General features: G+C 43.6%; 1 protein-coding gene across 2 annotated transcripts in view; it reads right to left on the bottom strand.

Moving 5' to 3' along the window:
• The window catches only part of LOC137416165 (uncharacterized), a 146751-nt gene that overhangs the window by 42318 nt on the left and 79866 nt on the right, over positions 1-24567 (bottom strand). Inside the window, exons 10-12 of one of the 2 annotated variants that reach the window (XM_068101692.2) lie at positions 17288-17358; positions 11694-11836; positions 1663-1752 (exon numbers count right to left, since the gene is read on the bottom strand). In XM_068101692.2, coding sequence (XP_067957793.2) covers positions 1663-1752; positions 11694-11836; positions 17288-17358 — 304 coding nt within the window. The remainder of the gene's footprint in view (positions 1-1662; positions 1753-11693; positions 11837-17287; positions 17359-24567) is intronic. The other variant, XM_068101712.2, reaches the window with a different exon arrangement.

The raw sequence follows: 24567 nt of genomic DNA, 5'->3' as shown, positions 1-24567 counted from the left end.
GCGACAGATGGTGGTCTTTCTGTCTTCTACCGACTTCTCTCCGGCCTTGCTCCCCCAGCTCTCTTTGGGCTCTGTCCCCCAAATATTCCTACAGGTCGCACAAGATCTGCATGCAGCCCTCTTTTGGTTAAACTGCCAAAATCAAGACTCTCCGCTCACCTTCACTCTTTCATTCCTCTTTTCTCCCACATCTGGAACAAACTCTCTCACTCTCTTCAATCCCACTCCTCCCTCCAGGTCTTTAAAACAGCTGTTCACCACCATCTCTTATCTTCCCCCATCCAAAACCTTGACCTTTTCCACCCCCGCTAATTTCACCCCAGATCCACTTTTTTTTTCAAATACCAACTTGTTTCCTGGAAGTCCTTGCAGTGTCCTTGTGTTTTATACTTCTCCTACAACCCCCCCCCCCCCCCGCCTTTTCCCACACATCCTCCCCCCAAGCCCTCTCCCTCCCACAGATCTCCCGATGTCCCTGCTCTCAAATGTTGTGATTGTGTGCTGCCCCTTCTCTCCCCATCTTGTCGACCACTCCCCTTATTATATGTTTTGTGTGTCTGTTTGATTTTTTGTGTGGGAAATGTTCACTCTTTCACGAGCCTCGATCCTGCGTATAAATATATAAAAAAACACCCATGCAAAATGTTTTTATGATAATTGTGACGTCATAGGTCATGTGGTATGGCAGGCATCTTGGATTAAACGCAAATAGTAAAAAAATTATTTATCAGAACCCGCTGAATGGAAAAATTTGAAACTTGGAACATTGTCAAGTACTCCGAATGGGGACCAAAGGCATGATAATGATGACATCATCTGTGATGTGGTATAGCAGCCAAAAATGTTTTAATCGAATTCCTTATCCAAAAAAATTGAAATTGCAGGCACATGACCGATGACCCATTTGTATTGAAATATTAAATTTATGACATCATAGGTCACATGGTTTGACAGCCATATTGCATTTAACCTAAAACCTTAAAAAATCATCTTCTGCCAAACCACCAAATCGATTGACTCAAAACTTTACGTGTGTCATTGACTAGGCATGGCGATTAAAAGTTGATCATGAAAATATCATTGGTCACATGGTGTGGCAGTCATATGAGCTTGAAAGCCGATATTTTAAAAAATCATTTCTCCGAAACCGAAAAAATTTTGGCCAATTAACGGGCCCTGGGCTATTTCATGAGTTGAAATTCATAACACATGTATCATAGATCTAAATCAACCTTTTTATGAAGAAAAAAATATTGTCCTGTACATAAACTTGGCCAAAATGCCCCAAAACCAGTTTTGGGCACAATTAAGGTCCAAAATGGGCACTTTGGGCACCTTTTATTTTAAAAAAAAATCGGTCAGCACCATCGTACTCGGCGTCAAATTTTACCCAAGAATCTGTCTTCAAAAAAAGTGGACACCATTTCCCACTGATTCAGCGTTTTGAGCCCAACTATGTGTCTCGACATTGCATACAATAATTTTTTTTTGAACCTTAACTTTTCCACACATCAAATAATCTGTAATGTTTGTAAGTCTAACAAAATCATGACAACGATAATCCCACAAGAAAACTCAAGACCAAGGATCCACAAAGTGGGGTTTACTGAGTTCATCAGGTTTTTCCTGAGAACGTGCAGGATACACGAGACTTGGAAACACCTCAGTCATTCGCGGAGAAGCGGCTTGCAGCACTCTTGGCCAGGTTTGCACCTGCAGTCCCTCATTTTCTTCTTCATGTCTGAAGTGTACCTGTGGGATCAGAAAAATGTACAGATATAGTTTATGATGCTGAACTAAAGTAAAAGTCCTGCTTCGAAGTTTGATTCAATTCAGGCATTTAATGGGCCTGAGAAAATATTGGACACAATGAACTAACTTATCATTCTCAGTGACCCATGGCCTATCTTACTATAATTCACCAAATGTCTGTCCGTCTGTCTGTCTGTCTGTCTGTCCTTCCGTCCGTTCGAAGGTACCGCAAAAACGTCTGAACCGATCGCAACGATATTTTGGGTGGGTAATCCTGGGTGTGGAAAGCTGTTGGGCTGATTACCAAAGCGTTGGTAATCCAACGATATTTTTCAGAACATACATGTATTCAAAGGTGTGGAAAGCAAAACGCATCTATCTTCATTAAATAATTAAATAACAGAGCAATGTCGGAGGAACTTGTTATTTTGGGCAAAACGAGAGTGTCGTGAAAATCAAGCTCATGACACGACTTGATTCTTGGGTAGGTTTAATATCATTTAGATCTGAAGTAACATCCTGTAAAAATACATTCATGCAACAGACATTAGAATCAGAGTATTACATGGGCAATGGCCGATATCAAATAGAGAAAACAAATCAGCGCAGCATATAGGGGCGTACATACCATTCAAACTACAGGACTATGTCACAGTGAGTGCCACTGGAGTGTTCGTGCGCCCCGGTTGTCCCGGGTCTTATAGACGCCCCTTTTGAAGCGAGCACACCCTGGGTTCACCTTCGGTAAAATTTCACTACAGAGAGTAAACAATCTTTTGGGAAAATATATGCTGTCCAAATGTTTCTTATAACTGAACATCTTTGGTAGACTGTCACACTGGCCCTACTAACCTGTTTGCACCTCAAGATATCAGGATCAGGCCATGGCCAAGATCCAATATCTTGAAAACAACCTCCCCATGAAGATCATCCGACCTCAATCTCCATTACCAGCACTGTTGTGCTTCATCTTCATCACATTTAGATAAATCAACTAAATCACCTTCACCTACATCCTTCGATTGCTTTGAGCAGGGCAAGTGCACCTGTAACATCGTTAGCCTTGGCTGCATCTTTCATTTCCTTGCCGGGCACTGGACGAATTCCTCTTCACTCATTAACATTCCCACACTTCGTCTTTTTTGTGAGGCTCACTTACAAAAATCTCATTGCAATCGCTAACTGGTCGTTCTGGGCTTCTTGCTGTATCCTCCACACGACCTCTACCTTGCTCTACATATTTTTAACACATAAAATCGTCTCCATATACCATTCATCATGAATCAAAGGGAGGCACAATTCACCCCTCCCTTTTTATGGGATCGTTTCTCTGTATGCAGCTTTAACATGGGGACTGAAAATACGTTTCTCAGCTTCTACTGGACAAAATCGGCTGCGGATTTCAGAAGTAAATGCTTTGCACATTGAGGTAATATGTTCAAATTTCAGCAACGTCTGTTTCCACATTCTTGAGTTTTATTTAGAAACCGCTCAAAATCACGTTGGTGTCCATCTGCCCAAAATGTGTTGGCGCTCATATCTCAAGGGCTATACATTGAAACTTGGTATATACATCGGCCAATAGGTCTAGTTAATGGCTTTCAAAACAAATTCCCCCTAAGTGCTGTAGTTTTTGCTTTAAAATTAAATATTTATAAATATATATACATAAATAAATATATAAAAATATATACATCTATATACATAAAACAGTGTGTGTGTGTGTGTGTGTGTGTGTGTGTGTGTGTGTGTGTGTGTGTGTGTGTGTCTCTGTGTGTGTGTGTGTGTGTGTGTGTGTGTGCTACCGATAGACTCCTAAACGGAGAGGCTCACGTGCTTGATATTTGGCATAGACATGGCCATTGAGCATGGGATACCTAAATGGCATACCTAAAAATATTTGACGAGATCCATATTTTTTATTCATATTTACCTCAGCGCATTTCAGCGAGGAACATTATACACGGATTCTCAGCCGGTGCCAGAGCAGCTCGCGGATTCGCTCAGAGCGATCACGTGATGTTCCTTCCTCGCTGCCAGACCACTGAACGGAAAATATACAGAATGACCATTGCCATTCACACCACATAGGTGAAGATGCAGCTACCGGGCGCCATTTTGGTTTGCACTCGATGCTGGGCGATGGTGATTTCCGTCACGCGTTTGCACTTAATTCAGAGCGAAAAGCGATTGCGTTTTTTCACCTTTTGTGCGATCGTGTTTTGTGTCGATTTTTGTCAATTTTGTGCGATATGAATTAAATGTCTTTGCAACAGCTGTGAAACGTCTTTCCGCATCCCTTCCTTAACCGATTGAAGCAGTTTATTGCCGCACAAAATGGCATTTTAACAGTTGTCTCGCTTTTAAAATCTGGGACACGTTCCAAACAAACGAGATCTGCGAAGCGAGTTGGTCGAGTCGAGCTAACCAAGATGGTGACACGGCGGCTACACTTTTCACGGAGTATGAGTGTTCTATATATTTTCAATTCAGTGTGCCCGACTCGCTCACGTACTTGATTTGTGGCATAGACATGGCCATTGGGCCTTCACGGTGTAATTTGTGCAAGGCTTTTGTCCGAGTGAGCTTGAGACGAGAGGGCGAATGTATGAGTTGGGAATGTACGGGTCTCCCTTCCCCCACCCGGCAACGCCGGTACTGGAGGGCATCACAGGATTGGTGAGTCTCCAAAATCCGCTTCGTGCTGTTGCGAAGATTCAGGACGATGTCGCGATTGTTGTGCTGCTCTCCGACCATGAGAACTGCAACGTCATTGTTGACTGGCCCTCCCTTTCCCTCCCCCTTCCCCTCCCCCTCCCTTCCCCCTCCACCCTACCCTTCTCCCCTCCCCCTTTCCCCCTGCCCCTCCCCCTTTTCCCCCTCCCCCTTCCCCCCTTCCCCCTCCCCTCCCCCCTCCCCTCCTCCCCTCCCACCCCTCTCCTCTCCCATCCCTCCCCCTCCCCCCTCTCCTCCCCTCCCCCCTCACGTTTATACACGGAATGCCGGGTACTCCCCCCCCCTCTCCTCCCCTCCCCCTCTCCTCCCCTCCCCCCTCTCCTCCCCTCCCCCCTCTCCTCCCCTCCCCCCTCTCCTCTCCTCTCCTCCCCCCTCTCCTCTCCTCCTCTCCTCTCCTCCCCTCCTCTCCTCACCCCCCCATTCCCCTCCCCTCCTCCTCCCCCTCCCCTCCTCTTCCCCCTCCCCTCCCCTCCCCCACCCGGCAATGCCGGGTACTTCTGCTAGTCTGTAATAAATGACATCTTTTTTGGACGAGTACACTCGTTCCCTACAGGAGTGGCAAGAAGGGTCATGTTATTTTCCTCTCTGGGGTATGGTATATAGATTACTGTAGATCTATGTCCAGGTCCGTTTGTATGAGGTGCAAGGAAAGCATATAATGCCTCAAAATGTCGTGTTTTCACCCTATCAGTTTAGTGTTAAACAGCAGCAGCGACTGTTTAAAAAGGTAATTATATGTGATTGTGGTTTAATATATTTTTACCAAGAGCTTCGCATTGCTGTTGTTGTTGGGGTTCTTGTTGGGGGTCGATTTGTTTTAATGTGCACCCATTGGTTGAACAGCTGCCAGACCACACCCACACATCACTTTACTCCACCCACCATAGCACAGAGACAAAATGATATGGCCATTATCTTGGTTTTCTGGTGGGCCTAACACAATGGGCCTGTCGGCTTCGACTGATTTATACACTGCCTGGGTTTATTGCATCAGATTTCCATTGGCTTTGTTTGGGCCGAGCGTTATTCACGATAAGGGACAGCGAAAAATCTAATCATATATCGAATAATAGTAAGGTTTAATCAAGCCCGTCAGAACGCACTGTATGTAAGTACATACGGTAATCAAGCGTTACGTTACGCTAATTACAAAAAAAACGTAATTTTGAATGGTCCTATATTGGGATTAAGCAATCCATGACTGTGATGAATCAGCTCGTTCTGATATAACCATGGGGAAGGTGACATGGATAAGAGGTGTCGAGTTAATGTTTTAATAATGCATTAAATGTGTGTTTCCCAATCATGCTGTTCATCTTTAAAGAGTGCTTTAAATGTGCTTTCTCAATCGGCCTGTTACCGGATTTTTTCAAAAGTTGTGACCACAGTACAGTCATTCTTCTTTACTTCTGGTAGGGATGTCCCACAAAATGCCACTACAAGATATTTATACACATTAGCAAGGTGTTTCTCCAAGGAGGAAAAACCTATTGGGAAGAGGGGATATTACAATGAAGTATAAATATTGTTTTGTAATAACATTAATATTATGCTATTATCATTAGTTTTGTTGCTTTTTATTTATTTATTTATTTATTTTTGGCATACAAGATCGAGGCTCATGTAAGAGCTAACATTAATCACAAAAATAACATAAACGGCCACATAAAATATATAATAAAGGGAGCCGGAGACAAGATGGGGAGAGAGGGGGCAGCACACAAGTGCTACAGAAGAGAACAAGGACATCGGGAGATCTGTGGGAGGGAGAGGGCATGGGGGAAGGGGTGGGGGGAGGGGGCAGGGGAAGGGAGGGGTGGGAGAGATAAAAACAAATAGACACTGCTAGGAATTCAAGGAACGAAGTTGGTATTTAAATAAAGTGGACCTGAGGTGAATTAACGGGGGTAGCAAATAAGTTTTTGGAACTTTGAAATATTGTTTGAAATAATTTTTGGAATAAAAGATCAAGGTTTTGGTTTGGGGAAGACAAGAGATGGTGGTGAACAGCTGTTTTAAAAACCTGGAGGGAGGAGTGGGATTGAAGAGAGTGAGGGAGTTTGTTCCAGAGGCAGCAGAAAAGAGGAATGAAAGAGTGAAGGTGAGCAGAGATTCTTGATTTTGGCAGTTTCACCAGAAGAGGGTTGCTGGCAGTTCTTGTGCGACCTGAAGGAATATTTGGGGGACAGAGCACAGACAGAGCTGGGGGAGCTAGGCCAGAGAGGAGTCGTTAGAGGACAGAAAGACTACCAACCTGCCTGCGGTGAGGAGTGAAAGGTGCTCAGAGTGAAAGGTGCTCAGAGTCAGCTTCATCGTGAGAGATTCCAATGATTTTGAAAGCTTTGGTTTCAACAGCGTGAAGCTGTGCTTGGTGTGAGGCAGGAGCACCAGCCCAGAGGGGAGAGCAGTATTCCAGTGAGCTGCGGATGAAAGCTTTGTATGTGGTGAGGAGCTCAGGTGTGCCAAGGAAGGACTTTGCATGACGGACAATGCCCAGTCGGCGACTGGCTGAGGCCAGCTTGGAAATGTGGTTTTCCCAGGAAAGATCATGACAGATAGTGAGACCCAAAAGCTTGAGTGACAGAACTTCTTGGAGAGGATTTTTGAGAAAGTAGATGGGAGGGTTGTCCAGACGGTCTTTTTGGAGAGACGTAGCGAGAGTGTGAGATTTGTCAGGATTGAAAGACATGTTCCACTTGTTTGACCAGTCTGTAATTTTTGTCCAGGTCTGCAGAGAGTGAGGAGGCTGCAGAATGGCGACCTGAGGGATGATGTATGGAGCGGCAGAGAGTGGAGACATCGGCAAAGAGATAAGAGGATTTTCCAGAGAGTCGGAGAGATCATTGATGAAGAGCAGAAAAAGCACAGGGTTCAGAACACTGCCATAGGGAACTCCAGCCTGAACAGGAAGGGGGAGATGAGAGAAATCCATTCAGGGCCACACGTTGGCTATGACCAGAGAGGATGTCCGCAATCCATGCATAGAGATTTCCATGGATACCATAGGAGGAGAGTTTGGTGAGCAGAGCCAGACCGTATCGGCTCTGAGCAGAGCCAGACCGTATCGAAGGCACATGATATGTCAAGGGAGACAGCTCTGATAACCTGTTTGGCATTGAGGACCTCCACCCATTGTTGAGACAGCAGAAGCAACATGTCCAGAGTAGAATGACCTGGTCTGAAGCCAAATTGATGATCAGAGATCAAGCCATTGGAGAAGAGGAAGGATTTGATATCCGAAGCAATGATGGATTCCATGACTTTGCTGATAATTGGGAGCAGGCTGATTGGTCTGTAGTTGCAAGGATCTGTTTTTGCACCTTTTTTGTGTTGGCTGATTTCCAAGCTGATGGCAGATGACCTTGAGCAAAAGAGAGGGTGAAGAGAACATAGAGAGCGTGTGAAAGAGTGGCAGAGCAGGATTTTAGGACCCGTGGGCTGATGCCGTCTGATCCAGTTGCAGAATCAGAGTCGAGGTTTGACAGAAACTTCTCCACATTGTCAGGAGAGAAGGACACAGAGCCCAGAAGCAGCTTGGTTTGACTGGGTAAGGTGGGTACAGAGAGAGACGGGTTTGGGACACAAGATTTTGAGGCAAACACAGAGTTGAGGCATTCAGCTTTTGCACGTGCGAAGTCAGCTGTGTAGCCATTTGAGGTAAGGGAGGGGATGGATGGGGAACAAACGCCAGAAACAGATATGACCAGATGCCACCAGGATTTGGAGAAGGGAGACAGCTTTGAGAGTTCAGTCTTGAGAGTGGAGAGATATTGTTGCCTCGCTGTACACTGGTTCCGAGCTTTGTGAAAGGAACGGAGATTTCTTTCCATTGGATTTACCTTCCATGAGGAGAAGGCAAGTTGTTTCAGGGCACCTGCCTCTCCACAGGATTCAGTGTACCATGCACGCGAGGAAGGGTATGACAACTGAAGATGAGTTGGGATAAATCTGTGCATGAGACAGAGCAATTTACTTTGGAAGAATTCCCAGGATGAGTTGATGTCAGAGGCAGTGGAGATGGGCGACCAGTCCAGATGATTTATGGCTGCTTGAAGACCATGCCATTTGGCCTGAGTGAAATGCCAGACTCGTCGACACTGAGGAGGCTCCCTGAGAATGGCCAGAGAGATATCCACTTTAACAAGCAAATGATCAGAAGAACCGATTGGAGCAGAATAAGAGCAGCAGACATTTGCAGGCAAGTTTGTCATAACCTAGTCTACAAGAGAAGATGCTCCGTTGACTGAGATCCGGGTTGTTTGTTGAAATTGACAGATTGTGTCCGTCCCAGTTGGTCGCAGAAGTCCTTTGCTGAGGTGCCATGGCTGCTGAGAGAAGCACCCACACCCAGCCAACTGGCATGGTGACAATTGAAATCATCACATATGAGGAAGTGTTAGTTGGGATGAGTGGATAGAAGTTGGTCCATGTTATCAGACAGCGAGATGCATCTGGAGTCATCACTGTTTGGTGGACGGTACAACACCCATATGAACAAAAGGTGGAGCGAAGAGGTAGCCATAGCGAGAGGGTTCTCATGGGGGTGTGGTGGAGAGAGGGCAGTGTAGGGAGAGTGAGGAAGAGAGTTTTTGATGAAGATTGCAACCTCACCTCCAAGACGAGGCTCAGGTCTATCATACCAGAGTAGAGAGTAACCAGGGAGAGATATTAAGGAATCAGAGACATCTTGAAGGAGGAAAGTTTCTGTTAAGCAGATCAAGTCTGGTTTGTCAGAAGCAACCTGTATGGAGAGATCAGTCAGGTTTGAGAGAAGGCCCCAGATGTTTGAGGTCCACACCGTTAAGGAAGAGAAAGGGGGAGCATCGGATGCAGGACAGGGTAGGGGAGGGGTATGGTAAGATGAGGAAGAGGAGGAGCAGGTAGGGAGAGCTGTTGATTGTGTGTCAGAGATTTCAGAAGAGCTCGGAAAAAGGGAAGGATGAGGAGGACAAAAGGTTTGATGGTGATGGGATGAGGCACAGTGAGGTGTTGTTTGATGGTGGGCAGAGTGAGGAAGAAGGTTGGAGGAGATGGAGGTAAGAGTTGGAAGGGAGAGGAAGCGGGGAGTAGGATGCGTTGATGAGGAGGGGTAAGACCAGAGAATTGGAGAAAAATGGAGGGTCAGTATATTTGAAGGGCAGGGGGAGTTTTGGAGTAGAGGGTTGAGGGGGGAGATTTGAGGCGGAGGGGTTAGGGGGAGTTCAGGAGGGGAGTTTAGGAGGGAACGCATGAGGAGGAGATCTGAAAGGGAGGGCTGAGGGGGGAGTTTAGGAGGGGAGGGTGAGTTGGGATTTTAGAAATTGTTGATGATTAATGGAAAATGAACATTTATTGCAAAATGAGTTTCTTGTGATTTTCGAGTCAGAGATCCGTTTGAAAATGTTGGAGGAGTGGTGGAATTCAGGTGAGTTTAGGGAATGTAGAAAGGAAGAACTGTAAGAGATTGAATTTTTATTTGAAATGAAGAGATTTGGTGAGAAAATCTAAGACAACCTTTTAAAGAAGAAAAGTGTTTTAATATACAACTGAATACAACACTGCAGGGGAAAGTTAAAACATTTTTTAATGAAACCGTTAAAACTATCTTGGGAAATTCCCTAAATGAGGGCATGAAGGATTTCTAAGGGGGATTAAGGATTCCAGAACAGGTTCAGAAGCAGGAACAGAAGAATAGGAGATTGACAGCCAGGTGAGCAGAGAACGTAGGAACCAGGGAGGTGTATAAACAATGGCGTTCGTATGGGAGGAGGGGCATACTTTTTAAATTCTTCGTTAATATATATATTTTTGAAAGTTAGGTGAAAGCATCTGAGGAAGGAGAAAAGTTGAAGGAGTATGGTGAAAACTAGAATTGGAAAGGTAATGACGGGAGATGATTAAGATATGAAGGAGGGAGAGAAAACGGGTGAGGCGAATCGCTTGGTCGGGGGAGGGGAAGCAACGAGGAGAGAAGGAAATCAAGATTTTTTTTTGGAATTAAACTTTAAACAAAGGGAAGGATGTTCAAGGGGAAGTATGGGATGAAAAGAAAAAGAAAAAAGCAATACAGTGAGAGTACTAAAGTAAACGGACAACAAACGACTGCCTTGGAGACAGAAAAGCCTTGAGGGACCAGGCCTGAAAACGCGGCACGAACAACTGACGATTATACACAGGTATGCACGATTTACAACCGAGATCTTACTAGAAACACACAGTAGACACATACACAGTAAACTAAAAAATAGTTTTGACAAAAATACAAATGGGAAAAGTACTTTACTTTGATAGCATGGAGAGCTAGGTAAAACACAACCTCGCCGGCAGAACCGGTTGTTACATTTGTTCTTAGAAGCGGCCCCGGAAAAACACCACGATTAGCTATCTACACACCTTAACACGGATTTCACCCAATGTGGAAATCTCCCTTGGGGAGGAGGGCAAATTAAGTCACTCCAATCTCCGTCTTGTGACCCTTAGTCCTCTTGTCAAGATAATTGGATAAGTAACGACGGAATGTATCGCGGTCAGACAGACAGACACCAAATTGCGTATTTTGTTATGACGAATGATGTCTATCGTGTTCACGCCTTATCCCTGATCACAATGTTAATATTGCATTATCACTTGCACCGAGAGGAATCAAGGGATTGTTTTTTTAAATGACATGTTTACATTTTAAAGATTTATAAGCCAAGGCTCCTTGAAGTTGATTCGAGTATTTTATCTGGATTTGAGCCTGAAATAACAGGCTTTATAATGGGGAAAACTGTTTTGTCCAAGGTCTAGGGCAAAATTATCCAGACCTTACACTTTGTGAAGTATTGGAATTGCAAAAACAATTGAAGTTTTGGACAAAAACTTTCTCCAAATGGAATTACGATTCCCTGATAATCATTTTTGGTCCCCAAGATGGCATTATTACCTGTCCCTGGTGGATTAAATAGGTTAGCAGGATAATCGATAGGTATTCACATGTCTTTGCTGGGTTCAAATGTCTGACAAGCTGTAAACTGCCATCCTGGTGTTTCGCAGGCATGCTAAGGTATTAATGTGTGTGTCTTCCATCACATATGGATGTCCCGTCTACCAGCATTAGTTGGTGGATGTTAAACATCCCATGGTGTCCTTTGTGAAGAGTAAGCGAGTTATCACCGGCACCCAGTAGGAGAACCTCGAAGAGAAAATAACTTGAACAGATAAAAATCAATCTGATGAGGGTGTACCTGATGTGGGGGTCCAGCCCCGGGAAGAGTCGACATATAGATGTCCTGGAAGGTCGGATTATGCAGAGGGCCAGAGTCAAACTCATCCATACTCCGTCCATCTGCAAACCGTCCGTCTGCAAACAGAGATGGAGTCCGTCCATCTGCAAACAGAGAGAGTTCATGCTTTTAACACAAAGTACACAATCTGTTTCAAGTAAAGCTTGTAATGAAATTAATCTTCACATAGCCGATACAACCAAACTTCCTCAGTCTTTCCAGGTTATTTGTTAGTCTTTCCAAGCACTTCCCTTAATTCCCAGGTTGTTGTGTTTTCTCCCCACTTCCCCTTCCATCTTTCTGGTATTTGGTCAATTTCTGTTTCTTCCCCAGTTTTCATTCCTCCTCTTGCTGTGTTTCAGCTTGTATCTAGCTTGTTCACCTCTTGTGTTCTTCTCACCTCCCCTTACTCTCCTTCTCCCCCATGGTCATTCCTCATTTCAGTCTCCTCTGTTATTAGTCCCCTACCGGTGTACACCGGAGGGGACTATATGTTTGCACTTCGTCCTCCGTCTGTCCGTCCGTCATGCAAAGAACAGTTTTCCAGACTTTTTTTCCTAAACTCTTAATGCTAATGATTTCAAACTTGGTACATGGTTTCCTCATGATAAGTTACAGATCGAGTTCGAACTTCATGACGTTTCAATCATTTTTGACAACATTATGGCACTTTGAACTTTGGAAATTTCCCCAACAGTTTTCCGGACTATAATTTGGAGTGCGGTAAGTCAAAGCTGTTAATATTCCTTGTTTTAACTCCAATTTACATTCTGTTTCCACTTTTAGTGAGAAGTAGGGGTCTGTGCAACCATTCATAAACTTTATTTGGTGCAAATTGGATAATTTTTAGCCGAGTTACCTCAGACCGTGAGTTGGTAATTATACAATTCACACATAGTGTAATACGTGCAGGCTGCTCCACGGAGCGACCTTGCGGGCTTATTTTAACTCCGATTTACATTCTTTTCCCCCTTTTAGTGAGAAGTAGGGGTCTGTGTCAGCAAAATACCATTCATATGGTATTTTGCATATGCATTTGCATTCATTGCATTTGCATTCATATATGTCAGCAAAAATACCAAAATACCATTCAAACCGTTCATGAACCTTATTTAGTGCAAATCGGATAATTTTTAGCCGAATTACCTCAGACCGTGAGTTGGTAATTATATAATTCACACAGTGCAATACGTGCAGGCTGCCCCAACAGTTTTCCGGATGACAGACTGCCGGTAGGGGACAGGTATTGCAGCGCAATACTCAGAATGCCTGTGTCAATCTATTTTGCTGTTCTAAGACAGTAGTGAGAAGTAGTGAGAGTAGGGGTCATCTAACCATTCATGAACCTTATTTAGTGCAAATCGGATAATTTTTAGCCGAGTTACCTCAGACCGTGAGTTGGTAATTATATAATTCACACAGTGCAATATGTGCAGGCTGCCCCAACAGTTTTCCGGACGACAGACTGCCGGTAGGGGCCAGGTATTGCAGCGCAATACTCAGAATGCCTGTGTCCATCTATTTTGCTGTTGGCATGTTTCTTCATTTTCCACAGTTATTTCTGACTGTCCTTTTTTATTGTATACATAGTCGAGGCTCATGGAAGAGCTAGTGATAGTACACTGAACGAATGAGGACATAAAAATAACAGCTGAGAGAGGGGGGAACACCACCAGCAGAGTTGGAAGCCAAGATGGAGGCAGACTTGGAAGCCAAGATGGAGGCAGACTTGGAAGCCAAGATGGAGGCAGACCTGGCCAACCAACAGGTGTGGGGAACAATGTGGGAAAGGAGAGGATGCATGGGGGAGAGAGGGGGGAATAGCTGGACACAAAAGGAAAATCTCAGGAGGGAAAACTGGACATTTGGAAGGAGGAGGGATAGGGGACTGTCAGGATGGCCCAGTGGTAGAACACCCACCTCTAAGCCGTCTAGCCTGTGTTGGAATACCGACCCAGCCATCCCCCAGAAGGACTTCAAACAGGCGTCCCGTCTGCCAGCATTCATTGGTGTATGTTAAAGATCCCATGGTATCCTTCGGGAAGAGTAGGCGAACTACCGCTGGCACCATGGCCGAATTACAAATTACATAGCCAAGGCCTTCAAGATTATTGGAATCCCCCACGATGAAACTGAGTCTATGGGCCTATCACTTCGGCAGCGCAGACAGGTTAGTGGTCTTTCTGTCTCCAATAGCCTCCTTTCTGCTCTTGCATCCAGGTTTCTGTACGGCTCACACAGTCCACCATCAAAAAACCCCTTCTGGTGAAACTACCTAAATCCACGATCACTGCTCATCTCCACTCATTTGCCTCTTCTTTTTTCCCACCTGTGGAACCAACTTCCATATTCTCCCTTATCCTTAACTAGTCCTGCCTTAACTGCCTTAACTGCTTAACAAATCCTGCCTTAACTAGTCGAATGTCAGGCCTGGCTAGCCAGTTCGTGGAGCCTCGGGCCAAGCTTCCCCTGACCAACCCCACAAGAAATGTGGGAAAATGGTGACCATTAAAGATGAAGGGATTGGGTCTAGATGGGGTTAGGGGTCAATGGGGGGGAGAAAAGATCTTGGTTTTAGATTGGGGATGACCCGATATGGTGGTGGACAGCTATCTTGAAGATCTAGGGGGGAGATTGAGATTGAAGAGAATATGGAAGTTGGTTCCACAGGTGGGAAAAAAGAAGAGGCAAATGAGTGGAGATGAGCAGTGATCGTGGATTTAGGTAGTTTCACCAGAAGGGGTTTTTTGATGGTGGACTGTGTGAGCCGTACAGAAACCTGGATGCAAGAGCAGAAAGGAGGCTATTGGAGACAGAAAGACCACTAACCTGTCTGCGCTGCCGAAGTGATAGGCCCATAGACTCAGTTTCATCGTGGGGGATTCCAATAATCTTGAAGGCCTTGGTTTCAACAGCGTCAAGCTGAGTATGATGTGAGGCAGGGGAGCCAGGTCAGAGGGGAAAGCAATACTCCATCAAGCTGCAGATGAAGGCCTTGTTAGTGGAAAGGAGTTCAGATGTGCCAAGGAAGGATTTTGTATGACAGAGGATGCCCTATCGGCGACTGGCTTCGGAGGCCAACAGGTCTGTTTTTGCAGCTTTTTAATGTAGTGCAGTGATGTTGGTGGATTTCCAAGTCGATGGAAGATGACCACACGCAAATGACAGGGTGTAAAGGGCAGAGAGAGTGGGTGCAAGAGCAGCACAGCAGGTTTTTAGGATATGTGAGCTGATGCCATCTGGTCCAGTAGCAGAGCCAGAGTCAAGAGTTTAAAGAACCTTCTCCACCTTCTCAAGTACAAAAGACACAGAATCCAGGAGCAGTTGGGCATGACAGGGAAGGATTGCACTGACAGTGACATGTTTGGGACACAATATTTTGAAGCAAGCATAGAATTGAGGCATTCAGTCTTCTCACGAGCGGAGTCGGATGTGGTGCAATACAGAATGTTTTTTACTTTCCGTTTTGGATTCTGCATTAGCCCGCACTTGTCGGGCAAAGTAGGATTGAGCAATAAGTCCACTCCGTCTGTCTGTCTGTCCACTGGCAAATGAATTTCAATTGAATTACATATTTTGAACACTAGAACACGAATCGGAACACAAACCTGCAGTTTAGCAGTACTTTGGCAACATTTTACGCCATCTCAACCAAACGAAATTGCTGTGCATTCTGATGTTAGAGTCGGCAGAAGGTCCAGCTCTGCACTGTTCTTTGACCCATCGGATTCAAATGTTTGCCATTGTGCATGTTATCCAAAGTTCATGAAGAAAGCTAATACTGTATAGATCGTGTGCAGAAATGCAAAACAAGAGTTTAAAAGATCCTTCCCATGTTCTTTTTCTCAAGGTTACATGGAGTAAGCTGCTCTTTTGACTCTCTAGGTTTACGTTGGTTTAGTTTTATATCTATTTATGGTATTTTGATTTCAGTTGACTGGCTCTTATTCCTTTTTTCCTTTTGCAAATATTTCGTTTTCTCGCTGTGGAAGGATTTTTTCAGTTTTTACTGCGTAGCCAATGTGTCAACGGTCAAAGCCATCCAGAAATTTGTCTGTTCATATGTATGTATGTCCCTCACAAACGTACACCAATCAGAGCTGAGGATCTGGTCACATGACAGGGATGATGTGATGTGATTACGTCTGTGATGTCATTATGGCATACGACGGCCGACTCCACATAGCGCCATTTTGATGTCTATGCTGTTTAGGCCGAACATATTGGCGAACCTATCATATATCACAATCTGCATGCTCTACCTTTACATTTTCAATCAGTGTGGAACACAAACAAACTTATTGTTAAAATGACCATCAAATATCGAAAGCATTGGCGTTACAGGTCTTCAAACGACACAATACGTATAGTCCTTAGGCTTCGTGCCTTCATGTCTCACTTTCAGGCCACTTTAGACAAATTAGCCCAGATTTCTTAATACAATAGTATCATTTTCGTAATAATAATAACATTAATAATAATATAGTAAATATAATTGTAACACTGTAATCCTTTTGTCATGATTGCAAAGTGTCTGGATTGAAGTGGTGCATGTTGTTGACTCGAAACATATAGAATAAACCAGTGTCTCAATGCAATCTCTTCACTTCCATGGTGACAGATAGTTTAGAGACTTACAGCACTTGTACTTCAAAAAAGTTTGTTCTTACATTACAGGGTGAGTCAAAAGTAGCGCCCGATTTCTGTTTTTTCCGCTGTCAGATTCTTTCTGGGATGTCATGTTGTTAATAATTGTGTTGCAGATTATCAATTTTCTTAATTTTTTTTTGGGGGGGGTTGCAGGTTATTGCTGAGAGTTTGGAAAGTTACTGAAGTTGCACCAAATTGAACGATGAATTACCTTTCAATGAATCAACGCATTGCGGCCGTGAAACATTACTACAAATGTAATGAACAACCAACGATGGCGGCATGCCGTTTGGCACAGGAATTCGATATTAACCCACCCCAGGGAAGAAACATACGATTGATTGTCGAGAAATTTGAAGCAACAGGGTCGGTAGCCACTGCAAAGAAGTCCGGTCGTCCGAAAACGGCAACGAATGTAGCTAAGGGTTTCCCCTGTAATAATTTTCCGTAATAATTTTCCCCCGAATAAATGGTTAGATAAACATGTCATTCATTTATTTATACCTTCTTGTACACTGTAATACAAATGGCAAACAAACAATCAACTGACAGAAATATATATATATAAATGTAAACAGAAATCGGGCGCTACTTTTGACTCACCCTGTATTTGCTAACTGGTATCCCCACCCAAGTTACATTATCCTCAACTAAAGTATCAAACAAGCCCGGCTACGCCACTGTTAGACTTTCGGTCTTGTTTTTATGATGATTCATCTGTACTTGTATTTTTTTTATTTTAAGCCTTATTTCCTTATTTCATTGATAGAACCGTTGAAATATATTATAATTTTGTTTGGCATTTCTTTACTACAAGGTATTTCTTTATTTTCTGATCAACACGCAAATCCCATCTCATTCTACAATTTTTCACCTCTTCTCCCCAGTCCACCCTTCCATCTTACATTTCTGTATCGAGGTGTCCACCTCCATTAATCTTTCTGCCTCTTCTTGTTCACATAATTTGACAGAGAATCTGAAACACAAGTAAAACATACAATTTCAAGAGTTTGTTTCCAGTATATTTGGGTAAATTCTCAAAGATTAATTTAATAATCAATTTAAAACATGCAAATAAAGTACTAAACTCTGTTGTGATTCGCTGTCTTGGAACTGCATGGCTCGAAAAAAAATGTTTTCATCACATGGGGGCAAAAATTGTCCTTAGAAAGAAAAACTCATGTGGGATATAATTGAGGTATTGTTGTTATTTTAAGAATCGATGGAGTTGACAGAGGTAGATTTTGTGAATTGATGGAAGATGGCAAGACACATAGCTGTTGGTTTTCATCTTTTATTTCTCTACAAGAGTTAGGGTCATGGAAGAGCAAGGTTACGTTAACAGTGATGTAATGGGGCAACAATTGGGGACAACAGCAAGGGAATAAAGAGAGTGTATTGCGATATGAATCGGAATATATGAATTTATATGACTAAAGGAAAGGAACAGAGAGAACAAGGAAAATGAACAGCTACGAGAATTGGGTTAAGACTTATGAAGACTTATTGGGAGTAAAAAATATCATGGGTCAGAATGGAGGATAACACGAGGTGGCAATGCACTTCCTGGTTGAAGTACTGGATGAAAGAATGGTGGAGAACGGTCTCTGCAGGGTGACTATCGACGGCAGAAGAGAGGAACCTGAGGGATTGGGTGTGCAGTCATTCTGAATTTTGGAATTTTATCAAGAAGAGGATTACTGGAAGAACATGCACTTCCTGGAGATCTAACAACTCGGTAGAACAAGACAGCAGAGAAAACAATGTTGGAGAATGTACAAAGGAATTGTCGACTGTGAGTAGCTCTGATTTTCCAACGGAAGGCTTGGATCGACATAGGATGTCCATTCTGCAGCTGGCTTTGGAGGCCAACTTTGCTTTCATTGTTAGGAGGGCAGCTGTGCCACTGACACAGTGCCCCCCTGTAGCTGACAGGTTTTAATTTAGAATTTGGTCAGGGTGCTCGTGTTAGCTTACCTACTCTTCGTGAAGGAAACAGTGAAATCTTCAGCACCCACCAAATCATGTTGGCGTCAGGATTCCCAGTCTATGTCCTCCGAGGAACGGCACACACATTAATGTGATACCCTACCTTCAAAACCAGGGTTCGTACCCTTTTAGGTATCTGAAATTCCATGACATTCCATGACCCCACAGAGGCATATTTTACTCACCCCATATCTCAACACACATCAGCAACATTATGTAAACTATCAATAATTTAAAGTCGACCACTATCCTGCTTCAGTTGAATAACACATTAGGTAACTGTTAACATGACAATGTGGTGAGCTGGATACAGAAGGCCTGTAAATGGCAAAGCATACAGGATATCATAACCGAAGAGACAGATCGTTTTACTGCAAGATAAATGGTTGGTGTCGTTCTGTGAGAGCATTGGTTGAGCTGTCCTGAGCTGCAGTGTCACAATGTGTCAACGGGAAATTGTTCCGAGAGCGGAACAAAAGACTCACAAACGATTCTCAGGAACATAACTCATTTGTACACATTTGTTTTAATCTGAAAATAACAGAAAACACACTCGCTCTCAATTTCCAGGATTTTCCATGACTCTCAGTGAAATTCCATGACTTTCCAGGCCTGGAAAATGTTTTGTTAAGTTCCATGACTTTTCAGGATTTCCTTGACCCATACAAACCCTCAAAACAATGGAAAGACAGCTCAGGGGTAAGTATGCATATCTCTGGGCTACCTGGCCACCTAATCAGCAGGTATAAACTGAGGAAAATGAAGAACATGCTGCTATATAAAACTAGAATGGTATTCAGTAGAGTGCGTACCTCCGCCAGGCTGAACAGTTTACGTTTTGTATCCCACTGAGAGGCCGAATCTGGATCCGCACCTGAATCAAAATGTAATCAGCTTGTTCTTGTCACCTTCCCAACTCATCCACCTAGTTTTGTCATATATCGTCTGCAACCTTTTGAAATACCATACTCTACTGTATATCATTTTGGCCCTATCTCTCAATGATGAAGAATCACTTTAAAAATTCTAGTATCCGTATCTTCGCCAAAATGCAATCAATTTGTCCTTGTCACACACCCAACCTGTCCACCATGTTTCGACCAAATCCGTCTATAACCTTTTGAGATATCCTGCTCACAGGCAGGCAGAGAGACGGACACAGACAGACAGAGAGAGACAGAGAGATACAGACAGACACAGAGACAGACACACACAGACAAACAGGGGTGAAAACACATAGTAAGGGCATTTTATGAGATATTTCACAAATCTGTTAACTAAATTGTTACCAAAAAATTTCTTCACCAATATGTTTGTAAAGGTGTGTAATAACATGTGTTAAAATGTTGAAGTTCAACTCCCGTGGGAAACCCAGAAAAAAAGTTGTTGAATTCGGGTCCCGAAAAATTATTTTCGAGAATTTTTATTTTTTTTAATCGGCCCTTAAGTAACTTATGAGGGGTCAAATAAGGGTTTTCCATGATTCTGAGTTGATTGTTAACATTTATATTTTCACTTTTACATTTACACACAAAGTAATTTTAATTCCCATACATATATAATACTCCATCCATGATGTGGTTGGCTGTCGTACTTCCAGGATAGATCAAAGGGATCACATCTAGTAGTCCAGAATCTTCCATGATGTTACCCATTGATCCAAGATAAGACTTCAGCAGGTGAAAACCACCCAACCTTGGAATGACGGGTAGATTTGCCTGCTTTATTATATTCACAGCCTTCAGCCAAATCGGAAGATCAAAGGTCACTATAGCGACCCCAGCGCGCCGTAAGCACTCTTTCAGAGTGGTGAAGATGGTGTTGAGGTCATTAGGGTCTCCTTCAATAACTGGGAGGAACTCGATCTGTGTGCTCTGCTTTGCATCATTAGCATGGATTCTCTTCATCCAGCCATTCCAGTTGGAGTCTGGGAACTCAGGATCGTTGGCTTTGATCACCCACCCCGCTGCCCAGAGTGTGTCACCTGGAGTGAGGAGTGGCTGATCATGAGCCAGGGAGGAGGAAAGCTCAGCGAGGGGGAGAAACATGATCGCGTTCGTTCCTATCTGTTTCCTGTTCGTAAATGGAATAATCTTTACTTCAGTTCCTCTCAGGATCTTAGCTTTGTCGAGTGCCTTCAACTTCACCTGGGGGAAAGCTGCTGTTGTCTGTGGATCTGGCAAAGGTGGTGCCAGAGAGGTGACTTCGATCCAACCCATTGAGTGAAAGGGAGTGTTTCCATGAATAGAGACAATGTTTAAATCTATATTGTCTCCAACAAACTGAGTGACTGCATTGTTTGTTTCCCCAACCTCCATAAAGACCACATGATCATTACTTGACAATTCACTTTCACTGGCTGGCACTTTGGCTGTCATCACTGATTGATCCTCAAGCGCAGCATCAACCACAACCTCATCATTGATCTGTTCATCGGTTTCCTCCACAATGGTGTCAAGAGTGCCAGAAGTATCTGGAACATCATCTCCACTCCTACTATTAAGGAAGCAGTATTTGTAGTTTTGTGTCTCCGTGTAAGACTCAGTGTATCCCAGCCGGTGGAACTTGTTGAGCATCCATTTTGACCCAAATCTATGATCAAGTTGTATGGCAAGCCCCATTTGGTGTGGCAATACTCCAGACCGAGGTCGACAGGCCTTAATAAAATTCTGCCCCCAAACGGCAACTCTTTCGTCTGTCTTGACAATCGGTCTCAAGAACATCTGAAGGCTTGCAGGAACAAGTGTCAGCTGACTATTGATGTCAGTCATACTGTGTGTGGTGGGGTATGACTTTGGACCTAAATCAATCAAGGCAATATCATTGGATATGAACTTGAGTGCCGTCTTTATGATCTGAGTCTTCTCATCTCCATGGTCAAGATTAGCATGATGCTCTCGCAGAATATTGTCGGTGCCATCTTTGAGACAGAGTACATCTGCCCTTCTTTCCTGTGTTGTGAAATACAAGGTGTCTTCGTATTTCTCTAGAAGTTTTATCTTTAGCCAATGCTTTGAATAAGAAAGGCTCTTCTCTGGTGACTGATCAATCTCCTGCAGCTTTTCATGGACTTGGTCCATGTTCATTACCCCATGCTCTAATTCTGAGTCGAACCATTCGCAGAATTCAATAAAAACTGCCTCTCGCTCCTCATCAATACTCCTCTGTCCAGTCTTCCTTTTTCCTTCCTCATCAGTCTTGGACAAACTGTCACCTCTCGCAAACATAAGTTTGCATCGCAAATGGTACAGTGTTTCTTCTGCTACCAAGTCGTTGATCCCTTCCAGGCGTCCAGTGACTTCAGTGCCCCAGTCATCCCCGCGACTCCGTGCTGTCTTCAGCAAGCTTGCCTTCAGTGTATCTGCAGTCAAATTATCTGGCACTCTGTATTTCTTTCTAGCTTGTGCTGGATTATTTTTGTAGAGCTGGGCTGGTTGGTTGCAAAGAATGCATACATCCTTATACAGGAGGTCAACTGACTGTGATCTTCTAGAACTGCAGCCAGTTGATGAACTGAACTCACAAGTAGTGCGTCTTCTCTTCAACTTTGATGACTCTTTCTCTGCCTTTGATGCTTGAGCTGACTTCTTGGTGGTTGCAACAAAGTTGTTGTACAGATCATTTTTACACTTCTGGTGGTACCTCAGTTTTCCTTCCTTTTGAGCCTCCTTCATACGTTCCACAACAGTAACATTTTCGACAGTTTCTGCTTGTTTCAATAAAGTTGAGTATCCCTTTGGAGTTGCCTGTATGAGCCTTTCAGCTGGTGTATCCGAGCGTGCACAGATGAAGCAATTGAGCACAGGTGGAGTAACGTCTTCATCCATATTGCTAGACTCCATGTCCTGCAAAGTAGAAAATGAGATATATTTAGAAATTATTTTTCCACAAAGGAGTGTCTGTGGTGAAATATAAATGTTAACAATCAACTCAGAATCATGAAAAACCCTTATTTGACCCCTCATAAGTTACTTAAGGGCCGATTAAAAAAAATAAAAATTCTCGAAAATAATTTTTCGGTACCCGAATTCAACAGCTTTTTTTCTGGGTTTCCCACGGGAGTTGACCTTCAACATTTTAACACATGTTATTACACATCTTTACAAACATATTGGTGAAGAAATTTTTTGGTAACAATTTAGTTAACAGATTTTCATATGTTTCCCTTACTAACAACATCCATCCACCTTCAATTTCCGGGTTTTTTTGTGAGCGGAAAAACAAAAATCTGTATACATGTGTAACCTCTACTTTAATCATAACCTCCGATGAACTATAGAGGTGATACATCCTGGTTATTTAAAAAAAAACTTTGTTGCATCAAAGTATCTTTGCTGTGTTGTTTTAGCCCAGAAGTCAGAAATACAACAACAACAGGCATTTTAAGGCCATTTTCCCTGCGAGAGCGGAGGTTAGACTTGCGGTCTCCATGACAATCTTCTCCATCCTGCCCTATTTTCTGCATCTCCCCTTGTTAACCCCCTTGCCCGCATTTCTTCTTCCACCACTTCGACCACCTTGCCACTTTCTCCAGAAGTCAGAAATGTGGTGTTTATATCCAGGTCTTGTCAGTTTGGTGTGGTTTCTCAACTCAAGTTTACATTTTTTTCCTGGACCACCATTTGTTGACATTGTAGCTTGTTGCAGTATGAAGTGCAGGTAAACCTGGTGTTGGCTCCACGGTTAAGGTGGCTGGCTGGTTTGTGATAGTTCGATAGTTCTGGTCCTGGGTTTGAGCCCCCGGCCATTCCCTTGAATTAACACCAGGTGGGTTGACTCAGCCTGTCATCCTTCCGAGGTCGGAAAAACGAGTACCAGCTGATTGGTGATGCGAGGAGGATTGCATCAGCGGAAAGCCATGCTCCCAGCAAATGATGCAGCCAAACATCCACATGCTGCATCCAAGCCACTACCACAACTACGAGCTGCAGGTATGTCAGCGTGATTGGAGGAAGTCCATAAATGTGTGTGAATAAATTGTGGAGACTAACAATGAATGAAAGGTCACAGTTTCCTCTTTCAGAGGAGACCTAGGCTATCTGGAGGGAAATTTCGTTCCGATCAGGCAAACCTCAGTCGAGTTATGGTGAAAAATGTAAAAATGTCCAGAATTTGGTTTTCATGGGAATTAAAACATAGGTGAAAGTCAAAAAATGTATGTCAACTTTGCATACCTTCTATTCCCATTATTGATGCAAAATCTCATTCTGAAAGTCCCAACTGGCTCCGAGATACAGCTTGGAAATTGGCAGTGAAGGAAGTAAAATAAAAATGGTGGTTTTGTACTCTTTGGGTGTCAAAGAAACCCTGGGGTACCATTAAAATTGGGGGTACCAATTACAGATACAAACCCTCTGTTACGGCCTGAAGCACACCAAGCCAAGCCTTCAATCACACTGTCTTTATTCATGGATTATCACACGAAAAATCTCTTCCTACATCTATCTATAATTCCAGTAATCTCTGTGTGAGTGTGTGTGTGTGTGTATGTGTGTATGTCTGTGTGTTTGTCTGTGACCGCTGTTTCTCGACGACCACGGGTCCGATATACTTGAAACTTGCCAGGTATATTGCTGGGGACCCGAGGATGTGCCTTTTCAAGGTTTTAAATTAATCGGAGAAGTAGTTACCGAGCTATGTCCAAAAAACGATTCAACCAATCAGAGAGCAGCGAGCTATCACGTGTGCCGAACGTGGCGAACAGACTCTGCCTCGGACGGCACATTTGAGAGCGTATTCATTTATTTCCCGTCGGCAAACTATGTTGGCGTTCAACTATGTTTTAAAACTATTTAAAACTAATTTGCGATTCATCGTAACTGCGATATGCGACCTTCCGGACAGTGAAGACTGCACTTCCGGCAGCCAATCACAGAACGCGTTGTTGCGTAGGCGTGGCCGATGTGAGAGCGAACCGAGCCGAGCGCGTGCGCCATTACGGTTCGTAATTCGATTTCTTCCGGAGAAAATAATAATTTCTCGATTTCTTATGCGCATTATTTCTCCCAATTCAGTCAGAGCGAAGGGCGGAAGCGAAGAGCGTTGTTTTTTTTGTTTACGGGCGTACGGGCGTACGGGCGTACGGGCGGGGTAGAGCGTACGGGTAGCGTTTTTTTTTTTTTTGGCAAGGAACGGGCACCCACGTACGGGCATGCCCTAGTATAAAACAAAGAAGGGAGAAGAGAGTGAAAAACCA

The sequence above is a fragment of the Myxine glutinosa genome, chromosome 1, assembly GCF_964187855.1.
Source record: "Myxine glutinosa chromosome 1, kmMyxGlut1.1, whole genome shotgun sequence".
NCBI classification, from domain to species: Eukaryota; Metazoa; Chordata; class Myxini; order Myxiniformes; family Myxinidae; genus Myxine; species Myxine glutinosa.
Note: the sequence above shows the minus strand (reverse complement) of the source record. Positions and strands in the feature narration are given on the sequence as shown.